Source organism: Podospora pseudoanserina, chromosome 1, assembly GCF_035222485.1.
Source record: "Podospora pseudoanserina strain CBS 124.78 chromosome 1, whole genome shotgun sequence".
NCBI lineage: Eukaryota > Fungi > Ascomycota > Sordariomycetes > Sordariales > Podosporaceae > Podospora > Podospora pseudoanserina.
In genome coordinates this window covers 6,790,749-6,807,076 of record NC_085920.1, presented here as the reverse complement: position 1 = coordinate 6,807,076, position 16,328 = coordinate 6,790,749, and the positions used below count along the sequence as shown (strand labels likewise).

Here is a 16,328-nt window from a genome sequence, read left to right as displayed (position 1 = left end):
TTTGATGTGAAATGCGGTGTCTATTTGTATGCTGATGACAATTTAGTGTCTCGTATACTGGCTTCCCGTGGTGCCGCACGATGATCCGAATTCACTTGGCTCTCTCAGCTTATCACCGTGTTCAAAAAAGACCGATACACCCTAGATGGTTGACAACATGAACTCTCCATTCTTCTCTCTCTTCTCTCTGAGCCCTACACTCTTCTATTTCTGCAACTTTCAGCCAGAAAACAAAAGGGGTATCATAAGCGTACTCCAACTTTTGCTTAAAACACCACTGTCCAACCAACCAGCCAGAACCACATTATATCTACCTAACAGCAAAGATAAGCCCAGGTGTGAAACCTGTATCCACTCCCTTTTCCCATTTCTTTTTTTTTTACCAATCCATTTTCTCCTATATTTTCCCCCCTCTCAAGCCAGCAGTGGAAATGATCTACCACTTCTTTTGATTCCTCCCACCGCCGCCACCTCTCCCACCTCTACCTCTACCACCACCTCTCCCCCTACCACCACCGCCTCTACCACCACCACCCCTCCTACCCCTGCCACCACCACCATTGCTATACCCGAAATTGTCCTCCTCATCTTCGTTGAACTCGGCCCCGACCTGCGCCCGGCGGGAAGGGTGGATACCAGCTTGGTCGTCCTCCTCCTCAGCAGGCTTCTCCTCAGCACCGCCGGCAGCCTTTGCCTTTTCCTTCTCGGCCTTTTCGACCTCCACCTTCTTCATCCTGCTGCGGCGCTCCTCGTTGAGCTTGGCGTTCTTCTCCTTGATCTTGTCGAGGCGTTGGGGGGTTTTGCCTCCGCCGCCGGCACTAATTATTTGCGTATAACTTGTCAGCAGAAACATCCATCAGGGGGAAAGGGGATAAGGGGAAACATACGTCAACTCAACATTAATCTTCCTCCCCTCAAACTCGGTGTGGTGAAACTTCTCCAGGCACGTCTTCATCCTGTCGAAGCGGTCAAACTCGACAAAGGCGATCCCGCGCGACTTTTTGGGGTCGTCGCGCTCGGTGAGGAGACGGACAGAGGTGGGCTGGAGAGCGGCGAAGTGGGCGGTGAGGGATTCCACCGTGGCCGTGTAAGGGAGGTTGCCGACGAAGCAGATGAAGCGGCCTTTGGGTTGGGTCTCCTCCGCCATTGCCTCCTCTTGCGACTTTGGTTTTTGGGCGTCGGGGTGGGAGGGGGGGAGCTGGTTCTCCTCTTTGGACTTCTTGTCCTTCTTGTCCTTTTTGTCTTTCCTGTCCTTCTTGGACTTCTTCTCGGAGGACTCGACGGCGGGCTCCTCCTCCTCCTCCTTCTCCTCCCTCTCCTCCTCCTCGGCAGCCGAATTGGACTTCTTTTCCTTCTTGTCCTTCTTGTCCTTCTTTTCCTTCTTGTCCTTCTTGTCCTTCTTCTCCTTCTTCTCAGACTTGTCCTTCTTCTCCTTCTTGTCCTTCTTTTCCTTCTTGGATTTCTTGTCGGAAGACTCAGACTTTGTCACCTCGCTCTTGCCGTTCTCGTCCACCTTGCTCTTCTTCATAACCTCCTGCTCTTGCGCCGCGACAGCGATGTCGTCCTCGTCGGAGCGGGAGCGCTTCTTGGAGCTTGACTTGCCCATTGTTGCTTTGTTGTTTTCCTCCAATCAAGCAATGTGAGAAAAGGAGAGCGCGATCCAGAAGAATATGGATTGCGACTGGAGGTGGAATCGGTGATGGGTGGTGGTTGACAAAGAAATTCAACCAGCAACGAAAAGAGAGAGAGAGAAAAAGAGAGAGAAAAAAAAAAAAAAAAGGTTATCGCCAAGTCGTTGTGCTGCGGCAAGGGTCGAGAACAATTCCGCAAAAAAAGCGAATTCTGCCAGCGTTGCGACCAAAGGCGGTGGGGAGGAATTTTGGTGGAGCGAATTGGGGACATGCCTATCGATAACAACAGCAAAGACGGCCCGTGTGGAGTCCGGGATTTGAAAGCCGCAGGCGGGCAGGTGCGCGCACAGAGAAACAAGAGGCGAACTGCGGCCTGTTTGGCGGCCACCTCTTGGATGTGTCCACATTCAAGTTGCACAGTATGATTGATACGGTGAGAGATTGCTGACTTTCTAGACCTGACACAGCTAAATCATCTCTGACACTTCTCAGAACAGTCCTACGCTAAAAGAGACTGAACATTGACTTACACCCTCCAAATGTCTCCACACAGTCCAACACCTCACCGGCCTCAAAACCACCCACCCATCCAAAACAGCTGCATACTGCAAGGCAGATCTCGGGAGATCTCCCACGGAAAACCCCATCCTGCAGCCCAATCTTTCATTTTCGTTGCATCACAAAGACACATTAGCTCAAACCTTGACAACCTCTTCTTCTCCCCGCCCTGTCACACATGCACACATCAAGGGACAAACTCGGTGACGTCAAATCTTGACAGATTGTTGTTCATATTTCATCTCCGAGTAGGTGTATAAAACTAAAAAGGAATGTGGGTATTTTTGATGATCAAGAGAAAAAAAGACCAAACAATAGGAAAACTTGAAAGAAAAAAAGAAAAACACTGGAATCCGGAAAAAAACAGCCCTCGTTTTGACAATGATGATGAAAAAAATCAAAAGGAGTGTCAGCCGTGTGTGTTTTTGTCCAGCTCAGTCAGGGTCCCCTAAAAACGCCCGCAATCCAAAAGCCTTCCGCCCCCCCTGTGGCAACTTTCCAATCTTCTCCTTCGAGCACCTTTATCTCATACGCCACTAGTTTAAACCTCCCCGGCGGGCTTGGCGGCGGTGTTGGTCTCCGCATCCTGGTAAGCAGGAGGGGCATCCTGCTCCTCCTCAGCCAAAAGCCCAGACTTCTCCTCGGCAACAACGGCCTCCTTGTGGGAAGCCTTGTGGAGAGAGTGACGTCTGGAGTGTCTACGGGAAGTGTGGGTAGGCTTGCGGAAGAAGCGCCACAGGCCAACAATAACGGTGCCAACCGCCATACCGATCAAGCTAACGGCGACACCAGCGACGAGACCGATGAGGACCGGAAGCAAGATGTGCGAGGTGATGTTCTTGAACAGCTTGCCCCAGCTGTGCTCGCGCATACCCATGCGACCAGGGCGAGGCTCGTTGTGGCCGTGGTGGCCGCCGTGATGGTGCTCGCCTCCGTGGTGGAAGGCAGGTCTCATGCCCATGCCCTCCCTGTTACCACCATGGCAACCAGGAAGTCTCATCTTGCGGAGCTGCTCCATCTTCTCGTGCGCGGCAGCCATGAGCTGGCAGATCCGGGTGGTGCACTCGGCGGGCTTGTCCTGATCGGAAACCTCGACAATAGTCTGGGGGGCGGTCTTCTCGACGGTGGTCATGAGGAGTTTACCCTCCTGATCCTTCACAAGATTGACCCTGACCTTGGGAATGTTCTCGACAAACGTGTACCCGACTTCAATAACCTGCAGTTCAACCTCAATAAGCTCAAAACTGCCATCAGCATCCTTCTGAACCGGGGAGACATGAAGCCCAAAGCCAAGTCGCTGAGCCTGCGGTTTCGGTCGTCGATGGTGCTTGCCCCTGCGATGCCCATCTTCTTCTCCACCATGGTGATCACGTCTTTTTTCCACCTCTGCACCGTCATCCAACACCTGGGGCGCCATCAAATTGCTAGAGAATGGGTCGGCAAAGGGGTACAATTCAAAGTCGTTCACCAACAAACGATCGCCACCTTCAGGCCGGTGCTCGATGGCAAACAGAAGCTCGAGGTGGTTTGGTCGTCCAGTCTTGACCTGGATGTCTTGTCCAAATCGCCCCTTGATGTTGAGCGGGCATCCAGGACATTCAAGATCGATGGGTTGGACCTCTGCGATTTTGGGCTCGGCGAACTCGACTTCCTGGGCGATCTTGAGGTCGGATTCGCTGATCTCGGGAGGGATGAGAAATGCGTTAGCAGCCGGGGCGGCCAAAAGGCCGGCAGCCGCTGCAAGTGAGAGTGACTTCATGAGCATGATTGCCGACGGAACAGTGTACTGTTTGGTGTTGTTGTGGGTAGGGGCCGCGTGTCGATTGTAAGTCAAGCTAGTGAGGGTTATCGCTAATCGTCCAGCGGCGGGAAGTCGACAGGCACTTGTCGCGGTGGTTGTGTGGGCGAGTTCTCAGGTGGGAGGAAGAAACAGCAAGAAGAAACAGCAAAAAGGAAAAGCGCGGATAAAAACGATGGTGAGTTGTCGGTTGGTTGGTTAGGTATCGATGGGAGGATGCGAGCCAGTCGACTTTGTGTTATGGTGGAATGTGTTGTGTTTGTTGGAGGGAGGTGAGGTGGTGGGCATGAGGTGTGTTGCGTAGTGGCCACTGACTGGCCTGCTGGCGACCCTGACTGTTAATAATGGAATGCTATCGTTAGAGACCCGGGCCTGCCGGAGCCAAACATTGTCTGGGTGGCGTCAGCCAAATGATGGCCCCTCCCAGGCCAAGAAGGGAAAGAGAGCGGAGGTGCTCAGCGCCAATAGACGTAATAATTAGGGGCCTCAGGCATGCTCGCTTTTCTCCACACATTTCCTGTTTCGATCTTTTCGAACGTGCGTCTTGTTGATTGCTGCTCTGGAAGCTTGTCGATTGTTTGACCAGTTTCATCGTCTGCGTCACATGATAACCAATTCTCTCGCCACTTTTCTTCCCATCTCATCTGCTTCTGGGTATTCTTCCAAGACCCCGAAACACCCCGCACCTAATGTGAACCACCGACCGACAGACCGACCGGACCTTCCGCAACCAGGGCCAGCCCGGTTACGCCATCAATACACCATAAATACCAATCCTTCCTGTACGCAAGTAAAATAACAACAGGCAGGACGGAAGCAGGTCCGTCTTAGCGGCCATGTATATCACCAACCAACCTCTTGTACTCATAATCACTCTTCTGAATTCCTTCTCGTCCTCAGCTTCAGTCTCTTTGACAGCCTCATCCGCAAGCTCCAGAACCGTCCTCTCTCACCCCGCTCCAACGAAGAAAGAGGCGACACCCCAGAAACCATCTTCTCCGCAGGGGGGGTCCATCTCCTCCCCACTCTCAACCTCATCGTCGGGGTCTGTTTGAATCGCGACTGCCCGTCAACAATCCCGATTTTCCGTGATACTGGGTTTCCTCAAGCAGAGCCAATCCCAACTGTACACGACAGTATTCTGTAGAAAAGGCCACATACTGTAAATCCCCTCAATTCCCACGGTTAAACCATCTGTTATCCTTCTGCTCGCTTGCATCCTACTTAATCTTGGCACAATCGCTACAACTCGGCTACATCATCTATATCCTAATCGGGACGGGGAGAGCTTCCTGACTGGGTTTCTTATCATTGTCCCAGCTTGCCTTTCACTGGCAATTTGATAACCAAAGAGCAAAAGCGAGAGGTGGCAATGTAAACGACAATCAAGCAATTCTGTATAAATCAACATTAATTCGAGGCGTAAATATCCCCAACGGTCTGGTATCAAACATATCTGCAGATTTCTTCTCTTGCTCCCCAAAACTTCTCGCAACTCCAACTCCATATCTCCAAGACGCCCCCCGCCACCTAGATAAGGAACGGCAGGATTATGAAAAAAAGCTCGCTGTGAAAAGCTTTCTCTCCAAGGTTGGTTGGTATTGTACAACAGCTTTTCAGTCTTCTCGCCTCTCCCCAAACTCCCTGATACTCCTCTCGATCAAGTAACCACGCTCCTCACATGAAGGTCCTAGGCCTTGATTCCCTGCCACCTCCCCCTTTGAACTCGAACACTCAAATAGTAAAAAAAGATCGCTCCCGGCATTATAGTATAGAAACCCAAATATTCCCCAACCCTCACCCTTATCCATCCTCATGCGTCCCCCCTACCACCCCTTTCCCAAGATCAACCCTCCAATCCACCAGATCCACACTCCACCCCCCTCCAACAGTCACGTTCCTCGCCTCCTCCACGCTCACGACCGGGCTAGTCCTGCTAAACAAATTCTGCAACGCAACCTGCACCCCCTCCGCCCCCCTCAAGCTCTCCTCCTGCAGCACAAACAGCACCACCACCCTCGCAAAATCCAGCACATCCTCCGTGACCTTGAACCCCGGCGTCGGCGTCGGCGTAGGCACCGTTGTCTGCCCTGAACTCAGCGGGATCGTCGTGGTAACCGTCCGGGTGACAGTTGGTGTGACTGTCAGTGTTGGTCTTATTGACGTTCCCGTCCCCGTTGATAACACCGTAGATCCCCCCTGCCGGACGGTACCGGTGGGAGTCCCCAAGGGATTCTGAGCATCAATCGTGATGGTGGTGAACTGCCCTGCGAGAATTGTAATCGTAGTCCAAAACACCCCATCGATCACCACCGCGTTGACGTTGACATCATTAACCTGCGCCAGAGCAGCCGCACTGCTTTGGCGGACGGCACTGCCGTCAAAGGTCACCAGGGCGTTGGTCGCCGTGCAGGACATGTTGGCCGAGTTAAGCTTGGCGATGACCTGCTCCCCATCTAACGGAATGGAAAAATTACTCTGGGCTTGCTGGATAAGTCGTGGGATGGCGTCCCCTACGGTAACATTGGACATGTTCTCCGGGCTGGAGAGAGTAAAGGTGGTGCAGCCTGGTGATGGGGCGGTGGTGCAGTCGAAGCCGGTGAAGCCGCCGGTGCAGATGCAGGAGCAAATTCCGTCGTTGACGACGTTGGTGCCCCCGTTGGCGCATGTCAACTGCTCTTGACATTGTTGTATCGAGGCTTGGGCGTCGTTGCCGTTGTTTTGCCTGCGGATGACGAAGAACTCGATCGGGATAATGATAGCGGCGGCCATGATGACCAGAATGACAACCATTACCACGATAAACCCCCAAAGAGGGAGCCCACAGCACCGGCGGTTCTGCTTCTTGTCCGGATTGTCAGGGTCGCTGTCAGGGCCGTTGGCTTCCCGAGATGTGTTGTTGGAGCGTGTGTTCATCGGCAATGGCCATGACTGAACATGGTCTCGTATGCTGTTGCGGATACTGCGACGGCTGCTGCTTGCTCCTGGTTGGGCGGGTGGTGGGAAGGCTGCGAGCATGTCCGAGAGCCCGGATTGATGCTTTTCATTGCGAACTTCATGGCGTGTTAGCTTCTGTTCTTTATATATCGAGCCAAGATGTGCCCTCACCTCCATATCCCTCCGAACCCGAATAGTCCAGGTCATCGAACCGACTCGCCGGTCTCTTGCCCTTTTCCAAACTCGCAGCTAGTTTCGTCGCCCGTCTGATCAATTCTGGCAAACTCGTCAAGCTCCCTCTCGCCTCGGCCTTTCGTACAGCATCCATATCCAACCGTGGCGGTCTTCGAATGGCCGACAGCCGGCTGTATTGTCTAGGTTCTAGAGTTTCTTGTGGAGATGGTGTTTTTTCTTCTCGCTGTGCCGGTGTGGTCGACGGATCATCCGCACTTGCCGAGGACAAGGCGTTGATCACAGAATCCCGAGTGACTGCCGCGCCGATAGGCAACCTCGCTGAAGCTGGAATCGTGCTGGAAGAACTCGAATAGTCCACGTAACCTGTACCCTCGTCAAATGGCCCACCTTGCAGTGGCCTTGGCTCCGGCCTCCTGTTTTGATCTTCCTGTTGCGGGCCAGGAGCCACTACGGTTCCCACGAGAGTTGGCTTCGCTCGTTTTCCGACACTAGCGTTTCGTACCAACCGACTCTCCTCCTCATCACCAAAAGGACCGGCCTCCTCCAGGATAGTGTCGTCGTAAAAGGCTTCCGGGTACTGAGGACTGGGTCCGGGTGATGGTGTGTCCCAGCCATCAGGTATCGCAGCGCTCGAGGCAAAAGATGTATGTGATCGAGAGCGAGGGCTCTCTTCGGGAATAGGTGAAACATATGACACATTGGAGTAGAAAGACGAAACACCACGTCGCGCAGAGGGCGGCGGTCCGAGGTTGACGCTTCGTCTCGGTGGTCCTGGTGGAATCTGGGCTGGGATGGGGAAGTCAGGTATTGACACTATTGAAGATTGTGTTGATGCTCGGGACACCGAGGACGGCGTTTCTGGCACGGGTAGCAACTCCTGGCCCGAGGGTTCTCTTCCGGGTCGCGGGCGATACTGGAATACCGGCGTGGGATCCTGCACCTTGGAGCCGTCCAATATCGAGGGCACTCGGCTCGGACGTGGAGGTCGTTGCGGCGGCTGCGACTTGCCCGGCGGTGGTCGATACGGTTCACCGCTGGCACTCGAGGGAGCTATAATAGGACCGCCTGCCAGGGGCCACTGTGGAACCTGTGTCGGGCGGGAGATCGCCACGCCGATATTCCCATCCTTCGTCTGTAGTCCTGGTGGTGCTTGTGGTCTCGATGGTCTTGAGATTTGCGGTTCCTCATCAGCTGCCCCTCGCCTTGACCTTGGTGGCGACCTTTCCTGTCCCGGTAACCCAGCAGCGGCACGCTCCCTCGCCCTTGCAATTGACCCAGCTGGTGGTGATCGGTCCATACCTCTCCCATCTTTAGTACTCATTTAGCTCAGAGCCCTCTTGCACCCCGGCTCATCCAGTCCGGCTGTTCGTTCCCTTCGAGTCCTCCTTTCCCTGGCTTTTTCGAATCCTTCCGGTCCTTCTTTCGACTTCACGAGCATAGGCTGTTGCTGATTTGGTTTCGACAAGAAACGGTTTGCCAATGTTTGCTGGAGGGCGGGTGGCACGAGTTGCCGCTGATGGTAAATAGTAAACCGTGTCTGTCTCAACCTTCGGACCTCATAAACACCTGGTATCGCAAACGTCGGGTGCCCCAATCCCAAATCCCAGAGTCGTGGAACCGGACGCGTGTGTAGCCGCGACAAACGAGCGTAATCTATGCCAGCGTAGGAGAATGGAAAAAAAAGATTGGACCGAACCCAGCGTGCGCCGTCACACGAACCAGGCCCAACAAACAGGAAAACGAGAGAATTAATCTTCAACAAACCAGTGGCCTTCGATCTCGCGAAGCCAAATAAAACGACGTGACAGTCTATACGCCAGGTAATCAGAGGTTAGCCGTGGTGGCCTGGCGGGCAGAACGGGACAGACAGAAGGAAAGAAAGAAAACGAGGGTGTTCGGGGGCGGGTAGTGTAACAACAGATCGATAGTATTCAACCCATTTGCCAGATTTGCCTGTTCAGGTTGACCCGAGCAAAGGTGTGCGTGTGTGTGTGTGTGTGAGAGAGAGAGAGAGGTTACTACCTACCGCGAAGCCAAGCCAAGCCAAGCCAGCGACGAACCCCTGGGGGGAACCGTGACGGGATGAGGTATCACGTACCTTTGTGTTTCGACGTCTCCACGAACACACCCCTGTCACCTCACACTGCGCGGTATTGGGGCGACCCGGTTGTATACCGTAGGTTGTGTCTATCCTTCCCACCCGGCGAATCAGGTGCAATGTCGTACAAGTCGCACGTTGTGCTGTAGTGCGAGGAACCGATGAAAAGACAAGCAACGGCGAGGACGACAACAAACTTGGAGTGTTCTTTTTTTCCTTCTCAGGGGATTCGGGAGACTGCACCAAAGAGGCGTGGGACGTCGGTACTGGGCAGACTCGGTAATGGGAGGGGATCAGGATGAAATCGTGCACGTACGACCGAGACGGGGGTTGCCGTTTCAGATGTGCGGGAGAGCAAGAGAGCTCTTCGCGGCGGCACCCAGCTCCAGCAAGCAGAAGTGGGTGTCTGAGAGATGAAGATCAAGAGAAAATCAAGCGTTGGCTGCAGTCCCTCGCAGAACCAGGCGATGACTAACGTAGTGCAGAGACGGTGTCGTGCAAGGCGTGCAGCGAGCAGCAGTGATGGTCAGCTAGTGATCAGTGAATCCGCTGATCTGAGAGATCCGCTGGAGCTCTTCTGGATATCCTGCCGAGAAGTTTGCCAGTCCAGAGCAGTGGTTCCAGATCACCGGCGGGAACCAACAGGAGCGTGAACGTGGCAAGCGGCGACAAGAGTGCGAATAGTTGCGAAAGAAGGGTTCGAAGGAGCGGCAATGCTGTCGGAGCCACGCGGGCGGCGAACGAGTGACGGGATATGCAAAAGAATGACAAGAGTTTGGATGAACACGACAGCAGCAGCAGCAGCAGCAGCAGCAGCAGCAGCAGCAGCAACAGCAACAACAACAACAACAACAACAACAACGATGACAGAAACGAAACTCGAGAAGGAAAACACGAAAACACGCTCCCCAGTGGGCTGTGATCGGGATCAAGGGGCATCATGGCTCCGAGGGGACGGACACGGGGGCAGGAGCACGCAAGACACAGGGGGCAGGCACACGCCGAGGGTCTGGTCTGGGCTTTGACGTTGCCCGCAGCCCTGCAGGCTTCGGGGTGGCATTGTCCGTGGCCAGGGTTACATAGAAGTCTGTTTTACCTGGACAATACGAAGCTGCCATATACGACGGTGACGACAGAAATAGGACGATGGAAGAGACTTTGGCTTCGGTAGACCATCTAGTGGGAAAGAATGCTGTATGGAACAGAAGGTTGAGAATACCAGCCTATAGCATGCTCAGACAAGCAAGTGTCCCATCCATCCTCTGAGGCACAAACGCTTATGCATGACATTCGCACTGCAGATCAGTGCCGTAGAGGCGCACCACCCAATATCGAGCAATAGAAGGCGATTTCGACAAGAGCCCAAGTGCGGCACCAGGATGGACATTGGTAACAGTCCAAGAAGCATCAATATCTCAACTTTCATGGTGGGTCTGATCACGGTGAGAATTGCAGGGGTGCTTCTCCCCACTCCAAGAGCATATAGATAAGCAGGTGGAGTCAGGCTCAATCTTAAACACTAGCGCCATCACCCACATGACCTTCTGGTCCAAGCGGTCGATCAAGTCGCTGTGGCCGTGGCCATATGAACAAGAGCAAAAGGCCAACGGATTACCCAACAAGCGACATGTTCAGATGCCGTTGCCCACCTCGGAGTCAACCCGGCGGATGACGGGCTCTGCCGTGGCCTGATTTCGGCCGCAAAGACTCCCACGATTCTCAACGGGCCAGATCCGAGACCGCCGGCGTGGCGCTGTCACAAACCCAATGCTTGACTCTATATAACTGGGTTTCGCAAACCCGGCAGCATCGGCACCAACAGTCGCCCAAGCAGGCTTTGGGGTTTTCTTTGCGCAAGCAGACTGTGTCTGTCCGTACCTACAGTCACATCCAACATCAGACGACGGCGAATTCGGACCAACACACGGCCTTCGATTTGCTGATCGGATTCCGCCCGGGCTTTTCGTCGCACATTTTCTCAAAGTCTGTTGGATCCATTGCTGATTGGTGGCAGTATTCAAGGTCTTGCAAAGACAAAGAGCAAATCGCATCTCGAGCTTAAACTTGCATTGTGCCATGTTGCCGCCCTTTCCTGTGCTTCGAGAGCGATCAACCGCAACCCACACCCATACCATTGGTATTCCTCTTTTTCGTACCATGACGACTGCCCGTCCTGTCAAACATCTCGATGTGTTTCCGTTCCTTGTGACGAACCAACCAGTCATGTTTCCTCGCACAACATCCGCCTCTCATCCGCGTTTCAAGTGACGTCGCGACGCATGGCCCAAGACAGAGGTTCATGCCGTCACACAGTCTGACTGATACTCCCCCTTTTCCCTTTTGCGAGACTTCAAAGAAACCACAGTTGGGCAACCGTGCCCTCTGAAACATGTTGCGCTGTTGCGGGAGAGTGCATTGAGGTCATATCAACTGCAGAGTTGCTCACATTCAGGTTTGCAGTTGATGGGAAATATGTTGGAACCCATCCAACAGCAGAGACTCCATGAGACCTTTTGTCTTTTGGATGTTGGCGATATGTGGTTACACAGTACCAAGAATGCAAACCCCTATTTCTTCCCTTGCACCGAGATAGCCCCTTTTACTACCGTGTTTATTTTGGTTACCCGAGACCTCATAACGACATCTACCATCTAACTGGGGAGAAAACAAGCCTCATACACCAGCCATCTATATTCTCTCGCTCACCTTACGATTGAAGCTGCTTTTAGCATCCCAATATCAACATGCAGCCACCAGCCAGCACACCCTCTTACTCTCACTTCACCAACCGTCTGTCAACCATCAGCCCAATCGCTCGCAAGAAAATAGCCGCGCTTCTACAATGACTTACCTATCTCACACTCACAGCACCCTCTTCCCTCCGCCGTTTATCTCTTCTTTGCGCCTCTTTACACTAGGTATGTGTTCTCTGCAGTTTTTTTTCCATGTACCTCTTCTCCGCCCATCCTCAAGAAAGCCACTTCCAATCAACCCTCCATGATAGCCGCTCAAACGTCCCAACATCTCACTATTTCATCCTCAGTCCACCACCCCCACGGCTCCTTCACATGAGCTGAATACATAGCTGTGCCACCTCACTACCGCCCCCGACAAGCGAGCACGGGGTGCGCGCCGTACCGCGCCGCTTACTTCTACACGCAGTAAGCGCGGGAGTTGGCAGATACCTAGCTAGGGTACTGACCTGCAAAAGAATTGGATGCGCAGTGTCTGATCAGGTGCGTCTGACCTGTCAAATTTTACGAGATGGCCTGCACCACCCCTATTCTGGCCACAGTTCTCAGACGGAAAGTTCGGCGGCTGAGAAAAGAGCTCTGGTGCTGTTCTGCAATGTGATATATGTAGGTGTAGGTGATTGTGATATCTGGGAGTCCGATGCGTTGGCCGACATCGGCTGGTTGTTGATCAAGGTATGGGCTGGTGGTGTTATAGCTAGGAATGGAGTTGTTGGCCAACCAAGATGGTTTAGTCAAAGGTGGTTGTTTGGCTATTCAGGGGAAAGAAGTAGACACCAACAACGAGAAAGAAAATCCCATTGCTCCTATGCTTGCGCTAAATCCGAGTATATATATCCCCCACTTGTCTTTTGCGTTTGTGAAGTGTGCCTGCGTTCCCCCCATCATGAATGAAGTTCCGTGCCAAACCACTCCACACTCACTCCCCCAGCATATAAAACTGTGCAAAGATTCCAGAAAACTCAAACGACTCGCGCCTCCCCATCTGGCCCCAAGAGTATGGTTCCCCACTCCCGTTCATGATAAACACACAAGTACTATTAAGATAAATATCCCGCCCGCCCAACTACCTCGCCAATCCCAACCATAGCATAGCTTCATTCCACATGTTTCAAAACCCTCGTAGTCCCTTCCCCAATCCATGACCCCCACCTCTCAAAGAATTACACACTTCTCCTTCCTCCTCCTCCTCCTCCTCCTCTTCTTCGCCGCCTCATCACTCATCTTCTGCCCCAATTCATCCCTCGCCTGCTCCTCCAGCTTGTCTTCCCTCCTGCACAGCTGCCGACAAAGATCGATAAACACCTCGTCCACATTCGCTACATCTTCTCATCAGCCACCAACCCACATCACACACAACCAATAACAAGAAAACTTACTCCTCGTCCTGGCACTGCTCTCATAATACGGCGCGTTCCAACTCCTCGAAACCCCAAACGCCCTCGCCCTGTCCACCGCCCTCTGATCTTCCAAATCGGCCTTGTTGCCCACCATCACAATCGGGACCGTGTCGTCGTCTTTGATGCGGAGAATCTCTTCTCTCAAGGTCGCGAGCTCATCAAACGAGCTGCGGGAGGCGATGCTAAAGACTAGAAGAAACCCTTGCCCCGATTTGAGAAACAGGTCGCGCATAGCGACGAATTGGTCTGTTCCTGCAGTGTCGAGGCTAGGGAGAAGGGGAAGAAGATGAGGTTAGTATAGTGTAACAAGACGCGTCTAGACGTGTGAAGAATCAGCGTTGTGTGGGTGTGCTTACATCTCGAGTACTACTTGCCGTCCCTTGAAACCATGAAACCATGCGTCAGTAAAATGCATTGTGAGAGGAATGGCAGGAGACTCACATCAACAGTCACCTGCGTCCTGTATGAATCCTCGATTGTCGGATCATAGCTCTCAATCCATTCATTGTGGACAAATTGGGCTGTTTCTCGTCAGTCAATCCTCACTCCAGGGCAGATAGGTGAAAGGGGGGTTATTCAGGGTTATGTGTGACCACCAAAAGAACCCAGGGTTATACAAGCAAGAACGGGGCATACATACCAGTCAAGCAACTCTTCCCGACACCACCTTAGATAGGCCAAAAAAAACAACGTCAGCAAAAAAAAATCGTACTACCACTCAGACAATTCGCAACCACCACCCCATCTGGGCATTGTCACTCTTTCGCTCCTCCAGCAAAGAAGAGAGCTCTCGTGAATTTCTGCGCAAGCGTGGGATATGTGGGGGAGAAGAGGAGGAAGGCAAACCAACCTGCGCCTAAAACTACCACATGGTATTCCCGACTAAACAATCAGGGTGGACACCACCCGACGTGTTAGCAAATGTGTTGTTCCCCAACCTTCCCAAATAAAATTTAAAAAAAAAAATAAAATAAAAAAAAAATAAAAAAAAAACCAAAAAAAAAAACCAAGAAACAACGCCAAAATCCCGAGAGCGTGTTTTGTCGGGATTTGGGCAGCTGATGAAAAACAAAGGGGAAAGAGCGGGTAGATTTCTCTGATTCAGGAGGCGTTCTCGACATATATGAGAAGACGTATGAAAATTCATCTCAGTGATCTGGTAGATGGAGTATACCAAACAAATGGTGGATGACATAGAAAGTAAAATGACGTAAACTGGAATGTATGACTTACACGGGCTGATAGGTAAACCTCGACGGCATTGTGTATGTTGTGAAAGATTCGACACTGAGTGATGTCTCCCAGCAGTCGTGGTTGATGTGTTGAGAGGAAAGAAAGGGAACAGAGCCTGGCTAAATGAGTAGGGATTTCGCGCGTTTCCTTTGCAGGGCTGCCTTATTTTTGTCGAAATGCCAGGTTGAGATATGATGTAGTAAGTCAAACCTGAAGCTCGCAGCTCCGACTCCTCACGGGACGCCAAACAGACGGAATCGACACAGACTGGAGCCCCAGGTGCGGCTGCATGCAGCGAGAATCGACCGGACACGCGGGCTGGTCTGGAAAAAGAGGGCAAAAGAAATGAACGAGAAGGAAGGGAGATGAAGCGAAGTGATGCAATTTCTCTCTCCCTGCGGTCACCGGGTATTTTGCTGCCAGTTTTTGTCTCCTTCGCAAGACCCCTAGGGAAAAAAAGACTCGAGGACGAGCACGCGGCTTGTAATCAGGGGTGCTTTGGTGCCGGGTCCTTTCTTGGGGGAGGGGGGGGGTGTGCTTGGCCGACGATTTTGGGGGCTGCGAGGCCGGGGGTTTAGGGGCACAAGCGCGCAGAGCTGCGGGAGAGACGTCCAGTCGGAGCTTTAGCGGGCCGTGAGATGGAGCCCTTCTTTCAACCGATGGCCAGCCACCTCCTCACCTTACAGCAACGCACCCAAAGCACCAAAGCACTCCGTGCAGACCCAGGACCGAGCGTTGGGAATCTGTTCTCGCCTATAGCAGGGAGGTGACCAGCCTGACCAGCCAACGGCAACGTCAGTGATGAGTGGTCCCTAGGGCGATCTTGTTGCTTTGGATCCGCTGGCTCGGGGGGTATCAATCGGCGGGATCAAAGGCCCAGCTGTAGTGTGTGGTGTCACCAATTGTCTGCGGTTGTCTGCAGGGACGACTCCCTGTGTTCAGGGATTCTTGTACCTCGCTCAACCCCGGGTTCTCTGACGCTGATGCTGACGCAAGGGTGGGCGGCGGGCACCAACAAACTCTCACTTCTTGGAGCGAATCCGGAGTTGCTGTGTCGATGACGCCACGCAAGAGACGGGACCGGGGAGGGCACCTCGGTTGGTATAAACGTCACAGCGAGCACGAAGGAGAACGACTGGGAATGAGCAACCGGTGGGTGGAGGTTAGACAAGAGAGGGTGCCGATGTGGCAGGACATTGGGACAGGTACAAAAAAGCTACCCCAAGCTTTTATTTTAGACTGATGGATATTGGATGGATCTACTAGCGGACCACCAGGACGGATCCGAGGGCGGGCAAGTGTACTCCATACGCAGTGTTAAGATAGGACGGTGGCCATCTGAAAAAAAAAAAAAAAAGTCGGGATGACATATATGGAACACGCTGGATGCCGGGACACGGCAGGACACGGCAGAAAATCAACAGAACAAAGACGGGACCGCAGCAGATCAGTCAGGCAGGCCGCGGCTCGGTCCTGACAGTGTCTCGGAGATCTTTGGATCGCCCTTTTTATTTGCCAGAATTTTACATAGCACTTGCATGCCCCAGCATCGGAATGGGCTCTGGTGAATGGATGATAGATGCGGGCAAGGCTAGCGAACGGACCAACTGACACCAAAAAGGGACCATCAGAGCTGCATGAGGCTGCTTCCCCGGCCACAGAGGGGGGTTCTGTGAGCAAAAAGGCAAGGGGTCCCACCAATTCCATCACCGACCTGAATCTAAA

The 16,328-nt window shown here is 53.0% G+C and overlaps 4 protein-coding genes across 4 annotated transcripts; all 4 read right to left on the bottom strand.

Moving 5' to 3' along the window:
• Window positions 1–147: 147 nt before the first annotated feature.
• QC764_119060 (uncharacterized protein) lies at window positions 148–1,915 on the bottom strand. The gene is made up of 2 exons (XM_062943169.1): window positions 888–1,915; window positions 148–818 (listed from the first exon to the last, which is right to left on the bottom strand). Exons 1-2 carry the CDS (start codon window positions 1,604–1,606, stop codon window positions 437–439), a joined length of 1,101 nt encoding a protein of 366 aa, XP_062806240.1. The 5' UTR covers window positions 1,607–1,915; the 3' UTR covers window positions 148–436.
• Window positions 1,916–2,730: 815 nt separating this feature from the next.
• On the bottom strand, window positions 2,731–3,954 carry QC764_119050 (uncharacterized protein; the record flags this gene model as incomplete). Its single annotated transcript, XM_062943168.1, has 1 exon — window positions 2,731–3,954. The coding sequence occupies one exon, from the start codon at window positions 3,952–3,954 to the stop codon at window positions 2,731–2,733; it is 1,224 nt and encodes a 407-aa protein (XP_062806239.1).
• Window positions 3,955–5,359: 1,405 nt separating this feature from the next.
• Window positions 5,360–9,101, bottom strand: QC764_119040 (uncharacterized protein). The gene is made up of 2 exons (XM_062943167.1): window positions 7,096–9,101; window positions 5,360–7,040 (listed from the first exon to the last, which is right to left on the bottom strand). The coding sequence occupies exons 1-2, from the start codon at window positions 8,438–8,440 to the stop codon at window positions 5,791–5,793; spliced, it is 2,595 nt and encodes an 864-aa protein (XP_062806238.1). The 5' UTR covers window positions 8,441–9,101; the 3' UTR covers window positions 5,360–5,790.
• A 3,672-nt stretch (window positions 9,102–12,773) lies between these two features.
• Window positions 12,774–16,328, bottom strand: RSR1 (Ras-related protein rsr1). The gene is given in 8 exon segments (XM_062943166.1): window positions 12,774–13,289; window positions 13,350–13,636; window positions 13,727–13,749; window positions 13,812–13,891; window positions 14,221–14,252; window positions 14,604–15,234; window positions 15,269–16,003; window positions 16,014–16,328. 6 exon segments carry the CDS (start codon window positions 14,630–14,632, stop codon window positions 13,126–13,128), a joined length of 615 nt encoding a protein of 204 aa, XP_062806237.1. The 5' UTR covers window positions 14,633–15,234; window positions 15,269–16,003; window positions 16,014–16,328; the 3' UTR covers window positions 12,774–13,125.

What these genes read in the sequence shown, in the direction of transcription:
- QC764_119060 (XM_062943169.1), bottom strand. Translation starts at nt 1,606, where the DNA reads ATGGGCAAGTCAAGCTCCAAGAAGCGCTCCCGCTCCGACGAGGACGAC. An exon ending in AAGATTAATGTTGAGTTGAC is followed by an intron (nt 819 to 887) that starts GTATGTTTCCCC and finishes GCAAATAATTAG; the next exon opens with TGCCGGCGGCGGAGGCAAAA.
- QC764_119040 (XM_062943167.1), bottom strand. Translation starts at nt 8,440, where the DNA reads ATGAGTACTAAAGATGGGAGAGGTATGGACCGATCACCACCAGCTGGG. An exon ending in GGGTTCGGAGGGATATGGAG is followed by an intron (nt 7,041 to 7,095) that starts GTGAGGGCACAT and finishes CACGCCATGAAG; the next exon opens with TTCGCAATGAAAAGCATCAA.
- RSR1 (XM_062943166.1), bottom strand. Translation starts at nt 14,632, where the DNA reads ATGCCGTCGAGGTTTACCTATCAGCCCGT. An exon ending in AGGTTTACCTATCAGCCCGT is followed by an intron (nt 14,253 to 14,603) that starts GTAAGTCATACA and finishes CTGATTGTTTAG; the next exon opens with TCGGGAATACCATGTGGTAG. An exon ending in CGGCAAGTAGTACTCGAGAT is followed by an intron (nt 13,637 to 13,726) that starts GTAAGCACACCC and finishes CCTTCTCCCTAG; the next exon opens with CCTCGACACTGCAGGAACAG.